Source organism: Antrostomus carolinensis, unplaced genomic scaffold, assembly GCF_000700745.2.
Source record: "Antrostomus carolinensis isolate BGI_N321 unplaced genomic scaffold, ASM70074v2 scaffold51712, whole genome shotgun sequence".
Taxonomy (NCBI): domain Eukaryota; kingdom Metazoa; phylum Chordata; class Aves; order Caprimulgiformes; family Caprimulgidae; genus Antrostomus; species Antrostomus carolinensis.
Window position 1 is genome coordinate 1 of NW_010301234.1, and position 16,806 is coordinate 16,806.

A 16,806-nucleotide genomic window follows, 5' to 3' on the forward strand; every position below is an offset into this window, starting at 1 on the left:
CGGGGCTCGGGGGTGCGGGTTCCCGGTTGGCGCCCTGAGATTGGGGGTTGTCGGTGCTCGGGAGCTCCTGAACACTTTCTTCTCTAGAACTTTTGCCTGGAGTTGACACCTAATGCTTACTTTATTGCTGCTCTTCACTATACAATTTAGCCGTATAAACTGCTTTCTGTATTTTTTCTTCTTTTAAAAAACAGAGATTTGAGGCTTTTTTTTGTTGTTGTTGTTAGTCGTAGGAGTAGAAAACAGGTGAGGCCAAGCAGTGGGTGTGCACGTGAACCACATAAAGCATGTGAGCACATAGAATCATAGAATGGTTTGGGTTGGAAGGGACCTTAAAGCTCATCCAGTTCCAACCCCCCTGCCATCAGCAGGGACACCTTCCACTAGACCAGGTTGCTTAAAGCCACATCCAGCCTGGCCTTGAACACTTCCAGGGAGGAGCAGCCATAACTTCTCTGTGTACAAATGAACTTAACTAAGAGCAATAAGGTAAAAACTGGCGATAGGAGGCCTGACTGTTGGAAAAGATGGGTGCAACCTCTTTGCAGATCTTCATGAACTTCCTATTGTTCTTCTGGAATTCAGAAGTGAGAAAAAGTGGGACTATAACATGATCGTGTCAGGATTCCTCCCCAGTTAAAGCCAGTAGCACCTAAACATGTAGTTACCCATCTGCCTCATCACCCTCTGAAATCTTCTTACAAAGGTTCTCATCCGTGTCATTGCACCTCAGAAGCGTTTAAATGAGGTGAAAGTTTATCCATGTTTTGATGGAATTACGTGAAATAAGTTCCTGTACATGCATAAACTCTGAAATATTTTATGCGTATTAACAACCTAAGAGTAATTTTGTAGCTGAGGTGCAAATGCAGAGGAAGCTGGTGGTGTTAGCGGTCTGCAGCCACCTGAGGTACAGCCTTGGTGCCGTATCTCACCTGGCAGTTCTGCCACCAGCTTGTTTTATGGAATGCAAGGTGATGTTATTCCATAATGTTAAAATAGGATAACAAAATAACTTCTGTATAGATTTCAGGGTCACTTCCTGCTGTTATGAAAAGAAAGAATTAATCTAGAGCAGCTTGAATGGCTGTGGTTTTTGTTGTTCTGTAATATTTTTATAATGTATTAAAGTACCATTGCACAGCATCCTGTTTCCGACTAAAAGAAATCTTAAAAGGTGCGTAGTAGCCTTAAAATTCTCCTTGTGACATTTCTCAGCCCTTTAACCAACTTACATCACTGACATACTTGCTCTAGATTGCAAATCCAAGTTGAAAAAGTTTTACCTGTAATACTTTTTCCTTCTTTTTTGTGTCTTTTGTGCCAAATGCTATGTAGAGCAAACTCATTTTAAAGCAGTTTGTCCTCTTTCTTTCTGATACTCCGTTGCCATAACGGTGTGACGTGCCAGGAGAAAGCAAGGGAAAATTTTGCTTTGAGTAAGCAGCAGTGGGAAAGATGTAGAAGAAAAAGCATACAGCATTCTGAGTGAAGTCTCTGAATATTGTGTGTTTCTAATTCAAACACTCCGTTCCCTTAGGAAGTTTCTCATTTCCGAGCACTAAAGTGGTTTTAATGGTTTTAGCAAATAATTTTAGTGTATGTTGCAGGAAAGTCTGGATTATTTGCTACTGCTAGAATTTGCAAGCTCAAACAAGAGAGAATCAGTAACTGTGCACTGTTTGAAGGTCCTGTCTTTAATTAGGAAGACACTGATTGAATTTGTAGTGAAGTGCCATCATTTAGGGATGGCTTAGAGTACCTCTGATCTATTTGTTCTGTTGGATCATTGATCATATTTTTCAGAAATGTCTGTCGTCTGAAACCAGTAGAGTTCAGAAGAGATAGCTCTGTGTTTCTGTGTGCATCCTCCCACCACTCCTGACCGTCATGTTTAGGGTATTTAGTTTCAATTAATGAGGTTTTGGATACAGAAAGAGCTAGATTTAAGTTTTTAAAGGGTTAGCTAGTAAATTCCAAACCCGAGGCTTAGATGGGATGAGCTTGTGGAAAGATGAACTCTGGCATCTATGGTATTTGGCAACAAATTTCAAAAGGCAAATACCTGTCTTACTACAGACGGTAACGTAATTGATGTTCTGAAGGAAATCAGGAGGTATTTGTTAGACACTGTAAAAAAATTCTATTGGTAAGCCAGTTTCAGCATCTGAGGAAGATTAGTGAACGCCTAGTGTCAGGACTGAAGTTAAAGTTTTTGAAGTTAAGAAGTATGTTATTTGCTTGTTGCTCTGACTAGCTAATTGGAATGGTTTCAGTTTTTTAGAGGAAACACTATACATTATTATTATTTTAATAACCTGCTGTAGACTTATTTTCTGCTTTTTTTGACAATGCCATTTACAGGTCTAAAGATTGCAGCTTTTTTTCTTGGGAAGCTGGTAGTCTTCTGTATATTATCAGAAAGCTTTTCTGAAATTAGGCTTCCTTAATTTGTCCTGTTCCTCAGTAGCGTTCCCTGTATTGCATAAATAATGTAAGTGCATGATCAGTTCTTGATTTTCACACAGGTGCATACACTGAGAGAAGGAAATAACAGTTAAGAGAATCGGTTGAGACTGGGTGAGATTTTGCAGGATGGTTTCAAGAGGTGGTCAGCGTCATCCCTTGAAATAAGTTTTGGTCTTTGCAGCACAACTGTGTTCTGCCATTTGAAAATACTTCTGAAAGGCATAGCCTGGGTTGGGCATCGGAGGGGAGCAGCAGATAAGGTAGATGATGGACTGTCAGGATGCCTAAATATGCAGCACTGGTGCATACTCTTAACACATATTGTCAGTATTGAACCTGAAAGCATAAGCATTGATTTCATCCATCTGTTCTGTTAGTGCATGTGCTGCATCTTCCTTCCACAGTATTTCTTTTTGCTGTCGCAGCTGTCTGTTCATGAGGAAGGGTATCTGCTGTTACTACTTAGTCGTGCCTTTTTAATTCTCCCAAAGGTAGGAAATTAAATGCCAGTTAGTTTCTGTCATCAAAAGGACTGTCAACACGAGGTTAAGGACTGCGGTGAGTTGATAGCACTGATCTGTATTTTTTATTTTTTGCAGGGTTGAGGATGCTGATGCATCTGAGAAAAGTGTAAATGAAGAAAATGGGGAAGTGTCAGAGGCAGACCAACCTCAGAACAAGCACAGCCGACACAAAAAAAAGAAACACAAACACCGAAGTAAACACAAGAAACATAAACATTCTTCAGAAGAAGATAAGGACAAAAAACATAAACACAGACACAAACATAAGAAACATAAACGGAAAGAGGTAGCTGATACCTCTGACAAGGAAGATGGACCAGCTAAAAGAACTAAAATTGATTTTTTAGCTCCCCTGGAAGACCTGGAGAAACAAAGAGCATTATTGAAAGCTGAACTTGAAAACGAATTAATGGAAGGAAAGGTCCAGTCTGGGATGGGATTAATATTACAAGGTTATGAGTCAGGATCTGAAGAAGAGGGAGAGATTAATGAAAAAGTGCGAAATGGAACAAGACCTACCGCAAAGTCAAACGCTAAGGGGAAATTGGAACCTGTGGACAATAAAACTAGTTCCAAGAAAGCAAGTAAGAGTGAATCAAAAGAAAGGACTAGGCACAGATCTGACAAAAAGAAAGGCAAGGTAGGAGTTGATGGAATCAAAGAGAAGACAACTAGAAGCAAGTCAAAAGAGAGGAGGAAATCCAAAAGCCCTTATAAGAGAAGTAAGTCTCAAGATCAGACAAGGAAATCCAGGTCTCCAATGCTTAGAAGACGATCTCAGGAGAAAAACAGAAAGTCTAAATCTCCCCCAGAGGATAGAAATAAGGCTGATGATAAAAGTAAATCAAGAGATCGCAGAAAGTCTCCAGTTGTAAATGAAAGCAAAAGCAGAGATCGTGGCAGAAAATCTAAATCTCCAACAGAACTCAGAAGCAAATCCAAAGATAGAAGATCACGGTCCAAAGATAGAAAACCTAGGAGATCAGAGACTGACAAAGAAAAAAAGCCAATTAAATCTCCTTCTAAAGATGCTTCTTCAGGGAAAGAAAACAGGTCCCCTAGACGACCTGGTCGTAGTCCAAAAGGAAGAAGCTTATCTCCTAAACAACGTGAAAAGTCAAGAAGAAGCAGATCTCCGCTCTTTAATGATCGTAGATCTAAACAGAGTAAATCCCCTTCTCGAACCCGGTCACCGGTTAGAAGAGTCAGGAGTAGGTCTGCAGAAAGGAAAAGAAGAGAATCAGAAAGGAGGCGGCTTTCTTCTCCCAGGTAACTTAAAGATGTCGTGAACCATCAAAAAATACGTTACAGGATGAACAATCTTCTAGTTTGGTGTTTCTCTCTTGGTTTTATTCTGAAAATAGCCATTTAAAAAGGTAATTGGATTGTGCATTATGTTAGGAGCTCACTTTCTACGTATTCAGTTTTCCAAAACTGCTCCCCCCAGCTGTCAGACGTGCAGATTCACTGTGGCTGTTAGAGTGCTGAGCTCTTTGCTGTTCACACCATTGCTGGGAACAAGCTTTGTAGCTCAGGTTCTCGGTTTTGGCCCTCGGTGGGATTCAGAATTTGGCTTCTGTTTTGTTTCTTATCTAATAGTTCCGTTGCTTTCAGGAGTTTCTGTGGAGTGAGAGTCCCCTCCACTCTTACATATCAGTGTTGGCTAAAAGTGGGTAATTAACTCCTTTTCCCCCTCAAAAAACCCCCAGTGATAGGCAGCATGTGTGAATGTAAGTAAATCTTTTATATCAAGATGTCCTTCTGGCAGCCATTTTTTTTCTTAAAAATATTTAGTATTTTTCATTTGCTAGAGGTATGGTAGTGTCGCTTTGTTACTGGTCTGTTGTATATCATTACCATATTTTGCATACATTCAAAGGAGAAAGATGGAAATCATTTTAATGTATTTTTAGTTTTGGTGTTTTTTAAAATGACAGTTTAGCCTATGAAAGCAGTTACCTTGAAATTTAGTATAAACCATGAGACAATAATTACTGGCATCTCCTCCTCTGAAGCTGGTGAGGCCTGGATGGTAAGTTCCCAAGCAGAGAACAAGGCAAGTGTTAATTCATTAAATGTAAGAAGTTCAACAGGCAGAGGAGTCCAGCATTATTTTGGATAATTAATAATTTAAAACGTTTTATCATGGGGGTTAGCTCACCTGCTCCCAGAATTGAGAACAAAGAGTTATGAATTTAAAACCGTGTATTGGAACCACAAAGATCTAGCTCAGTAAATAAGTGTCTGATAAACGTGCAGGTCTTTCTGCCTGTGTCGCTGAAGGTTACGCTGGTTTCACACGCGGGGTGTCTTCTCCAGGCGCATTATCAGCTTATTTGTCTGTGGTACTGCTTAGCAATACTGCAGGTGCTTTGGAGGATGGCCCCAGCAGCGCTAACCAGATTAAGCCTGTATTGTAAAGGCCAGCAGTTTATCTGGCTGCTGTCTGGTGAACCAGGAGTGTGTCGGTGCAACCACCGAGTTGCTTTGATGCGGTGTTGGACTTTTCTTCTCTAGCTTTTTGCATTTTTCAGCTTTCATGTCTCCTGCCAGCATGCACTGCGGCCAGTGTGAATTAGCTGTCTAGACACTTAGTTCCAGTGATGCCCGTGTCTAGAATTTTGCTATCAGATTCATACCTCCGTAACGCAGTGCTGAACAGCACGTGAGTGGGGGACTACTAAGAAATATTTTCTCCTGGAAATGTTTGCAAATCAGCAGTAATAATCTTTCTTTGTGGAACATCCTGAACTAACTCCAGCTATGCTGGAGTTTTAACTACCTGTAATTACTCGGGCTGCCAGAGAATTTCAGGAGCTTTAGTAAAATTTTTAACCAAAAATTTCCCAATAATCTTATTTTTCATATTTGTTTCCAGTATTCTATCTAATCATGTAAGATACTTCTCAGGTCTTTGATTGAAGTTACTCATTATATGACGTTACTATGAATTCTTAACCAGCTCCAACTTTTTATCTCCTACTTGTCATCCCTGAACTGCTTTAATTTTGTTGCAGTCATTTTGTTTCAGTTTTGGCAGTATATTCACTTTGTTAGCCAGGAAACCTGGAACTGTGAGTTCATCCTGTGACTTTTTTTGTAATATTGTTCACAAGAACTTAACATAAATTAAATGGGTTAAAGGGATCAGTCCACAGTAATTTCTTGTACAAACTGCCAGTACTTCTGCACGTGCAGAGATTTTCCTTCTGTCCCACTGTTTACTATTTTGCATCAGTTCTGTATACCTCGTCATTATACATGGCTAAGGTAACTGAAGCTGATATAACTTCTCAGACAAACAAAGAACTATTACGGAATGGCTGGAATTAATCTTTCAGACCCAAGAAATTTTGTTAACTGATGAGAGATAACACCTGAAATAACTTGTCCCAGTTTTTTTGTTTGTTTTCCTTAAAAGGAAGGGGGAAAAAAAATAGAGTAGCAGCATTTTCTTCAAACAGTGTTGTGGAAATATTTTCTCTTGCAACCTCATGAGAATAGTTGATAAATGTTTTTAATTTCCATCCTTTCCAATTTTTGATTGAAGTCTTGCTGTCATGGAATACAAGTAAGCTGTTTAATGTAGTTGTCCCATCAAAGATCTTTTTGTCTTGAATAATTGTGAATATGTATAGACAAGAATTAACAAATTTTGAATAGTATATATTGTCAACCTTGAATTATTTTTTAATTCGAGAAGGATTAGTTTACATGTTAATTAAGAATTTTAGTTTTCAGCTGTATTGGAATGTGTGAAGTGTTGAAACTGTCCAGTTCTAGTGCCCAAATAGAAATAGACATTAAAGTCATTGCTGTGGAGTACCGTGGTCCTAGATTTCAATACTGTATTGTAAAGTTGCTGAGAAAATTCTCAATAATTAGTTTTTGGGTTTTATTTACTGTTTAAATACTGTTTCTGATATACATGAAAACACTATTATGTAAGACTTAAACACAAGCTCTGTTTTAAAACCTCTCTTAGCTTTGCAGTAGTAATTAACAAGCTCTGTTTCCAGAGTTGTCCCGAACTAGACCTGTGTATGGGCACATATTTCTCAGGTGGATGGACACACACAAGAAGGGCAGCCAGCTCTGCAGCATGCTTGTCCGTCCCTCCCTCAGAAGCCCATCTAGTGGTCCCTCACCTGCAGTACAATTTCAAAGTGAGCTTGTAGAGGGAATTGTGATTTTTGTTTTCCACTTGCTCCTGATTTTGGTACCATTCTCTTCCTCTGTTTTTACAGAACGCGGACCAGAGATGATATTTTGTCTAGACATGAAAGATCGAAAGATGTTAGCCCACCCAGCAGGTGGTCCCCATCCAGAAGAAGGTCTCGCTCCCCCATTAGAAGGAGGTCTCGTTCACCCCTTCGACGTAGCCGATCTCCAAGAAGGCGGAGTAGGTCTCCTCGGAGGAGGTAAAGACCCACTGCATTTTTTAATATGCTTTGTAACATATTAAAGAATAAAGATTGCCATCTTATGTGTAAAAAGACTGCATTTTTTTTCCACATTTATATATACTAGCTTAGTTGAATTAATTTTATCTCCTATGAATTAATTTGTTTTATTACTTAGAGTCATTATGTACCTTTATGTTTTATGAATAAGTTTTTCTCCTTTTTCTGCAAAAAAACCCAAAACAAAACCCCCAAAACTCAAACTCCTCTTATTGTTACCAGGGATAGGGGCCGAAGAAGTAGATCTCGCCTTCGAAGGAGGTCCAGGTCACGTGGTGGCCACAGACGTAGGAGCCGAAGCAAAGTTAAAGAAGACAAATTTAAAGGTAGTCTTTCTGAGGGTATGAAAGCTGAACAGGAGTCTTCATCAGATGAAAAGTAAGAATTAATTCCTAACTTGCACCGATTGTCTAAAAATACAGATTCACTGATACGGAGAATGAACTGATATTTATCTTCATGGTGTAGTTTTTGGGGTGTCACCTAAAACCATAATAATATTTCGGTACTTATGATCTTGTCAAATTACTGTTGGTATGATCTGCAAAACTTTGGAGTATGCAAGAAATATCAGGAGTTGTTGGCTAGTGGGCAGACCTGAGGGGATGATACCTCAGGGTTCATTTTCTAAATTCCTGTGAAAATATCTGGTCTGTTTCCCCAAGCTTTTTGCTTGAGGAAAAACTATTAACAGCTGAAAGGATTAATTGCTGTCTGCAATTTTTTTTTTTAATATTTGCTAAATATCTACTTAATCCAGTTGTGTAGGAATATGTGTTCTTAATCGAATTATCAAGGAAGAATGATGCTGGAATGAAAATGAACAAGGGGTTTTTTTATTTTTTTCTCTTTAAAAGCAGATTGTGTTAATTGTTTGCAGTTAAAAATGAAATACTTAAAGTCCCAATGAGATACTGAAAGATAATTTTTCTCTGTGAGGAGATGTAAATATACACACTGAGATTTAATATACCTTTTGCTTTCTGAGTCAACTGAATGGTAATTGTTAAATATATTTTGTGTTTTCTATGCCAAAGAACTGCATTTGGTAAAATTCAGTAGGTAGTCTTACGTTTATGGTGATGTATAAAAAGGAATTATATTTTTGTAGTCTTGAAGACTTTGATTTGGAAGAAGAGGATGAAGAAGCAGAGATAAGACAAAGAAGATTACAGCGGCAGGCAATTGTTCAGGTACACGGCTATGTTATTATGTGGGTTACTGAAACTGTAAAACGTTGTGATGAAGTAAGGCTTTTAGCCTATTACTGCATTACTATATTAATTAATATTACTATATTTTTTCCCATTAATTCATTGTAAATGTTAGTCTCATTTAAACTCTACACTTCTATTGCAACAGCATTGCTTTTAAGACTGAAGCAACTCTGCTGTGGCTCATTTTTGTGCTACAGTTAAGTGTTCTCTGACAGTCCTGTGACATGTTAAAAATATTTTTCAGTTATCTTAATCTGTAGGTTTTCTTCATAGCTGTATCATTACATCATCCTGTCAATATAGCATTAAGTTACATATCAATTAACCTAACTGATCAGTTCGTTTCAAGTTGTCCTTGTCCATTTCCAAAACTTCCTCCTGAAGCCACTGACATGGGTTCCCGTGAAAGTAGATGATGTATTCAGTTACATCTGTGAGTTCCCATGGACTTCTTATTCCTGATAACGTAACAGTAGTGACAGGTAATATGTGATTTGAGACCCCAGGAAAGGAGCTGTGGCCAAAGGGGATGTAATTCTGCAGCACAAGTCAAGTATTTTTTTAAAAGTTGGGATTTGTCACACAGTTAGAACATAGTAAGCAAAATGCTGTAGCATATTTACTTCATATTTAGTTCTAAAGCCACCAGTTATCATGTAGTGCTTATTTTAAGCAGCACTAAAAATACTGTTCATTATTTGACTTTTATGCAAAGCCCATTGTAAAATCCCTCAGAACTATAAGTAAAACCATATAAAATAAATAATTCTTAAAGGTCGGTTACACCTGTTGTTGGTCCATACAGGAAGCAAATTCCAGAGCTTCATTCCCTAAATGGGAAATCCCTGCTTGTATTATTGAATAGTTCGACCTCGATAACTGAGCGGTATCAGCATTTACTCAGTTTGATTTTTAACTTTTGGGAGAGGAAGTGACATTTTTATAATTTCATCCTACTTGAGTTAAAAAAAAAAAAATAACTTGTAAAGGTGTTTTCTTGAACTTTTTTAATGCATCTGAAATTTTTCAGCAAGAATGAATGAATAAAGAGAACTTCCAATTCAAATAAAAAACCCAAATCTAAAAACTACTTTTCTGTACTATAATGCTAATAAAAATAGAAAAGATTTTAGGATGTTAGATATAAGGTCATTGAATTTTCTTTGAAGACTTTATTTCACCACTTGTATGCCAGAATGTTTTAGTAATAAATTTATTGGTATTGCCGTTTTGTCACACACAACAAAATAGTTAATCTTATAAAAATAGCTTTTTGCAGAAATGTAAAAGCCTAAAGGACATGAATTTTTCAGTCATTTTTTATGGTCTGGACTGTGGTTCATTGTAGCAAAATAAGTTTTCAAAAGCTGTATCCCGTTCTGCAAATAATGTTACCATTAGAGATGTAGGTGATTATGAAAGCAAAGATTAAGGTTTAACACAAACCATCAAAAGAGTGAGTATAAAAATGTTTAAATTGTGATAAGCTGTGATGGTGAGATTAATAATTAAATTTCCTTTTAGAAATACAAAGGCCAGACGGAAGACAGTAATATGTCTGTGCCATCTGAACCAAGCAGTCCTCAAAGCAGTACGCGCAGTCGCTCCAATTCACCAGATGACATCCTGGAAAGAGTAGCTGCTGATGTTAAGGAGTACGAACGGGAAAACGTGGACACATTTGAGGCATCAGTAAAAGCCAAGCACAACCTCATGACAGTTGAACAAAACAATGGTAAGAATCTGAAATCTCAATGTATCGTGCAATTTATGGAAGCTCCACTCTTCAGCAGAGCATTTCAGAGGAGACGTTTTGTTAGTTTCCTTACATATTTCCAAACTTGGAAGTAGATGGACTTTTTGGACAGACTTTGAGAATGTTTCCACAAATATTATGGTACTTACAACATTAAAATAAAGCTTGCTTGTTAAGGAGGATGATATGAATGGAACATGTTCTCTATATTCTTATTTAATTAATTAATTCATGCTCTAAATGAGGAAGAACAAATAATGATGTCTGTCTTTATAGTTACGAATCACTCTTTTTAACTTCCACATTTTTCTTTTCACTTAGGTGTGTTGTTTCCTTAGAGGCTTAATATAGTCCTGGTTTTTATTTTGGGGTGGGTTGGAAACCGTGCCACTTTTGTCCCTTTTTTTGGTCAAAGCCACTGTGTTAGAAGAATGTAGGTGGGTCCGTGGTAATTTAGAATGATTAAGGCTTTTCAGAGTCATTGCTAGTGAGTTCATTTTGGTGGCATAACTTCTGGCTGAAGAAATGGCTTATTTCTTCCTCTTTTTGCCCTTTTTTTTGGTCATCTTTGGAAAGTGTATTACTGCACATTTTCCAAAGTAGGCAAAAGTTGTAACTAGTTGCTGTGTGGATGTACTTGAGCTAGTTTAATGACTTCAGTTTCTCGTTAGAGGTTAATTGCAACAGCACGCTGCTTAACAAGGGCTGTGAAACCTGCCCAGCTCCTCAGGGAATGGTTGGACAGTTCGCTTGTACTTCTTGTTATGTGCTGGATGTATCCTTGGGGACTAAATACACTGTCTACTAGTGGGTGCTTCTCTTTGAAGTAATAAAGCTGCATCTCTTTGGGACTGGGGTACTGCTCTGTAGTTTGTCCCACTGTTCCCTTGAGCAGTACCTGTTCAGGTTGTTCTCCTGCAATGTAGGTGCAAGTGCATTTCATGCACTTTTGCTTTATTTGCATACCACAAGCTTTGACTTAGTCTTCTTAATGTGTAACAGAGGCATGTACTGCTTCCTAATTTTGCCCACTGAAGTATATGAAAATATAACTACATAGACATTTTTAAGATATGAAGAAGGTTTGTTACATTCAGCTCTGGGAATTTTCATATATTGGTGGGGCTCTGAGTTGGAGGTGGCTATAACAACAGATGGAAGCAGTGGATCATCTGTTTTTGCAAGAGCTGTTTTTTATTTATACAGGATAGTAAGTTGTTAAGGAGCTGGTTAATATAACTCACTATAGTCCAGGTCAAGTGTGAGTAACTAAAACTAAAAAGAAAATCTGAGGAAGTTGCTGGAAAGGTCTGTATCTTGAAACAATGGTGTATCTTGTCTCCCCAAAGTTTCAGGTGACAGATCTATATCTTGAAACAATGGTGTCAACATGATGGATGAGAGTTTTTGATGCTGTCAGAAGATTTCAGTCTAGTTATTTGGTATGAAAGTGGTTGGCTGTATGCATCATGAGACCTGGAGAATCTGAGGTTAACCATTTATTTTAATCCATTGCTTAATACGGTAAAAGGAATGTCTGTGATTTACCGTGGCCACGAAGGGGTGTGACCATAGTGTGTGTTATGAAATAGTTTAAAGTTCACTTGCTCTCACTAATATGTGCTTAATTTATATTTCTTTGCTTTTGTCTTATCAACCAAGTAAAATGTCTTTGGGACTTTAAAGATGATTAAAAGGTGAGAAAGGGATAATTTACCAAAGCTAAAAATGTTTCTTTTAAACATAATAGTTAACATTGTCTTTGACTAAAAGCTACACACAAGGTCCTTTTTGACAGGGTCAAAGGAAACATTTTCCAAAGAATCAATTCTGAGCTTTACAACTTTGGTTTTTAGTAAAACATCTTGTAATTAGCAGAAAAGCCTGAATTTATATATGGAAAATACGTCTGTAATTTTTTATATATACTTACAGTCATTTTCTATTTCTTTTTATACATACATAGTCATTATCTGTAGGGACCATGTCATTGTGTACTTTTTCCTTTCTGCTGTGTAAATGATTTGAAAGCTATTATACTTAATTTTTGAGAGGTGTAAATTTTTGAGTGATTGGAAGAACTTACCCAATGTGAGTTTTGTATTTCTAGACTGTAAAATGGTATTTGCTGGAAATATTGGTAGAGCTACCTGTCTGCCAGCATACTGAGCTTAGATTAAATTGTAAAGATACCAAGTCACAAATTATACTGGTAACAGAGTTATTACAATGTTTGTCATCCTTTTCATGCTGAGTAATCTAAATTTTATTTTAAGGTTCATCTCAGAAGAAACTGCTAGCTCCTGATATGTTCACAGAGTCAGATGATATGTTCGCTGCGTACTTTGATGTAGGTAATTCTTGGAAATGAAATGTATGATTTTTTGTTGTTGTTGTTTTATTTTTGTTAGAGAGTTACTATCACTTGAGGTTTGTGGGAACTTTGATTGTGTAACTGAGTAGGTGATACATTCTGAATCTTTTGATCAGCGAAGGCAAAGTAGTTCTTAATTAATATTACAGTGAGAGGAAACCTGCTGAAATTAGTGGGAGTTTTATCAGAGTAAGGAGTTAGGGAATTCACCTGCTGTTTGAATAGGACCGGTAATGGCACATGGAAACAAACCTATTTGTAAGTTAAGCTTTATGTTAATGTTACCATGCTGCACTGTTCTCAATATCTGCTTTTTTCCAGAGGTTCATGTATGGCTAATTAAAAAGAGTCTGTGTAAGATATTTTAATTTGCTAATGAGGCTGTGTTGGAGTAATGTGGTAGATTGGTAGTTTGTTTGGTGGGGTTTTGGGGAGGGTTTTTTGGGTTAAGAGATACATTTTCTGTTTTTACTATTGCAATATTCTGGCAGCTTTTCTCTAAATGTGCTGAAGTGGCCTGAAAATCTCAGCAGTCCAGTAACTAGTTTTGAGACTTTACTTGTCATTCTCTATAAATCTGCCTCATTGTTGCTGATGCACAACACTGAGAAATAAGTCAAGACAACAACTTTCTTAACTTAGAAATTCTCCAGTTAATTTTTGTTTATGGTAGACATAATCAATTAGTTATGACAGAAGCATTGGTGAACAAAACAACTCCAGTTGTAACTGGTGTAACCATGGTGTAACTCCAGTAACACCGGTAATAATGATAATTAAAAAAAAATAAAATCAAAATTCCTTTGACTGGGAAAGAGGTAACTACTTGAGGGGTGGAGGAGGATGCTTTTAAAATTTGAAAATTACAAGTAGGGATTTAAATGTCTTGTAAGTGATTCCCCCTTTCAGAAACTGTTTTTCAATTTGAAGATATTCTTTGCTTCTCACAGATTTGAATTTGTAATAATATATTGCCAAATCTGTTGAGATGTCAACAGCAATTGTAGGAATTTTATGATGTAAGTATAATAGTATGAAATCTGTGAAGTGACACTGAGCAGAAATTCAAGGCTTAAGCAGTTACATTTTCCCTGCAAATTGCTGAACTTTTTTACTACAAGCATACTGCAAGTAAAAAGTCTTACTCAGATGGTCCGAAATATGCATTCTAACATGACTTGTATAATTCCTTGTGAGTGTTAATTGAAACTTTGCCCATTTGTGTTTAAGAATAATTCTATTGGTTGTTCCCAGCCTCTTTCCTTGCATTACTTTTTAGATACCGGTATGTAAATAGCATGTTGTGTTCAGTAGTTTATCTCTCCTACAAGATAAGTGTGTTTGTACTGTGAGAGGAACAGTGTTTCAGAAGGGAAAAAGGGCTTTTGGTGAGTAAACATCAAGGAATAACATAGAGCACACAAGCCAATGCTGTTACTTTTCTTTTTATTTCAGAGTGCTCGTCTAAGGGCTGCTGGGTTTGGAAAAGACTTCAAAGAAAACCCCAATCTCAGGGATAACTGGACCGATGCAGAAGGCTATTACCGTAAGTGCTATTTGTTGATTTGCAAGGACAGCTAGAAGGAGGGTGCCGAATGGAAAAGGTCCTCGTGTAAAAAGTACAGAAAGATGATTCTAATGTAAATGCACCACGGTGCCCTCGCTGAGCGTGTTGGGGATGAAATGAGCACGCAGGTTTTAACATCCAGACTTACAGACTCACAGTTTGTTCACCGTAATTCCCACAGAGCTCAGTGATACAAAACACTGTACACTATGAAATGAAGTGGTTGTACCATTTATCCTGTTTTTCTAAATTATACACAACAGCTTATTTTTTATAAATATTTTCATTATGTATCTTATTCATAACTCTTTAAATTGCTTGATTTTATCCTCCAGGTGTTAATATAGGTGAAGTTCTAGATAAACGGTACAATGTCTATGGTTACACTGGTCAGGGAGTCTTCAGTAACGTAGTGCGAGCCAGGGACATGGCCAGAGCAAACCAAGAAGTAGCGGTTAAAATCATCAGGAACAATGAACTTATGTAAGTATTGGTTTTGTTTAATAATAAAGCATATGTAACAGTTGGAAGTTTTTCATGATGTGATTTGAATCTCCCTTTGTTTCAAGTGAAGTAGCAGATTACAGCTGTGATTCCTGCCTTTTCTGCTAATATGAGCCCGGTAAATGGGAAGCGCTTGAGGACTATGTATCCGCGCTTCTTTACAGCTATTGCAGGAGAAGGGTACTCGCATTTTCATCGGGCACTTTCTCATTTGCCAGACTGCAGGGAACAGTGGTAGCAAGAAACAGGGTTACAGTTAATTATGAGGCGTGCCCAGCCCTAAAAATTTTTGAGAAGGGAGTCGTGGACTATAGAAATTTTGTTTTGATGGACCAAATGGATTTGGCAGGCTGTGGACTGGATCCTAAATCAGTCATCTGCAACTTACAAAAAGACCTCCGTACATTAATGATATTTGTATGTTCTCTACGTGTTTACATGTATATAAGATAGATAAAAGGGATGGGAGTTTCCCTCTTGAAATAAAAAAAATGTTGAGGTCACAGAATGTTGTGAGTCCGAGTCCAACTCCTTTGCAGACAGGGGTTTCAGAATGAATGAACAGTAACAAGTGTGATCTATTAAACTACAATATGTGAGGACTTGTCTAGAGTACTAATTTTCAGTACCTGCTGCAGTATTTCTTCAGTCATGTGTTGTGTTCTCTTCCGTTAAAGACAACTTAAATGAAAATCTTTTCCATGCATTTTACCTTGGAAGTTTTAAAAGTTGTCTTCCTGTGTGTTTAACTGGGTTATTTTGAGTTATATGAATAGGTATCTAGAAAAGTTAGTGGGTTTTTGTGGGGTTTTTTGTTTGTTTGTTTTTTGTTGTGTTTTGGGGTTTTTTTTAAAGGTGGAGTGATAAGCTATTTCAGTTAATAATGTACATGGTTAAGTACTTTTTTTTTAAAAGTAAACTTCTCAAGTGAGTGTTCTTTGAAATTGAAGTGTTGTATTACAGGAGGAAATCTAATTTTGGCTTTACATGCAACCTGGGAGGGAGGAGGAAAGGATAAGTGGGTAAAGGCACAGTGAAGAGCAAAAAATTAAATAGACTTACCCAATGTGTAGACACGGACAGCAAGCCACTGTTGTGATATTGTTTTTAAGCCATGGTACATTAAGTAATGACATGACACCTGTCATAGCCTGATAATTATAACTGTGCAAGTGAATGTCTGGATTTAAAAAAAAAGTATTAGAATTTTGTTTTCTAATCATATTTCTTTGTTTTCAGGCAAAAAACTGGCCTAAAAGAACTGGAATTTTTGAAGAAGCTCAACGATTCAGATCCTGATGACAAGTTTCATTGTCTACGGTTGTTCAGGCATTTCTACCACAAACAGCATCTCTGTCTGGTATTTGAGCCACTCAGGTAAGATGAGAAATGTTAAGGGATCTCTGTAAAAAGTCAAGTACGATGGCATGATCTTTACCTTTCTGGTTTTGGCTGTTTTGATACATCTTTCTACAGCCAAGATTCAGGAATGTAAGGAACTTTATTAAAAAAATAAATAAATCAGGAGGCACAAATCCATAGACTACTGAACTATTTCTGATTTATGTAAAGCATCATTGTGAACTTCCTGCCTGGACAATCTTTGAAACAAAATCATGTGTTGTTAAAGATGCTTCATCTCATGAATGCTCCTCTTAGTGATTTATTTTGTGTGTGTCACAATGTTTTTATTAGTTTTCAAAATCCTTTTATTTTAAGGGTTTGGATTAAGGATGCATTCTCTGAGAGGTTCAGCAAATGCTTTATATTCTGGGAAGAGTACAAATCAAACAACAGTCTAAGGAAGAAAATTGTTTCTGTGCTTTCTTTGCATGCTCACTTTTTCTTTAAATAATTAGGCTCTTTTGACAGGTTAGTTGTAGACACTGTTTTACAATAGATCTGGACATATTAATTGCCTTCATTCCCATT

At 37.2% G+C, this 16,806-nt stretch overlaps 1 protein-coding gene across 1 annotated transcript in view; it reads left to right on the forward strand.

Moving 5' to 3' along the window:
• Positions 1-3,068: 3,068 nt before the first annotated feature.
• The window catches only part of PRP4K (pre-mRNA processing factor kinase PRP4K), a gene marked incomplete at its 5' end in the record, with an annotated part of 18,047 nt that continues 4,309 nt past the window's right edge, over positions 3,069-16,806 (forward strand). Inside the window, 9 exons of the mRNA XM_029083858.1 lie at positions 3,069-4,262; positions 7,241-7,414; positions 7,679-7,834; positions 8,568-8,649; positions 10,198-10,408; positions 12,706-12,779; positions 14,259-14,349; positions 14,706-14,853; positions 16,114-16,251. Of these exons, the coding sequence (XP_028939691.1) occupies positions 3,069-4,262; positions 7,241-7,414; positions 7,679-7,834; positions 8,568-8,649; positions 10,198-10,408; positions 12,706-12,779; positions 14,259-14,349; positions 14,706-14,853; positions 16,114-16,251 (2,268 nt within the window). The remainder of the gene's footprint in view (positions 4,263-7,240; positions 7,415-7,678; positions 7,835-8,567; positions 8,650-10,197; positions 10,409-12,705; positions 12,780-14,258; positions 14,350-14,705; positions 14,854-16,113; positions 16,252-16,806) is intronic.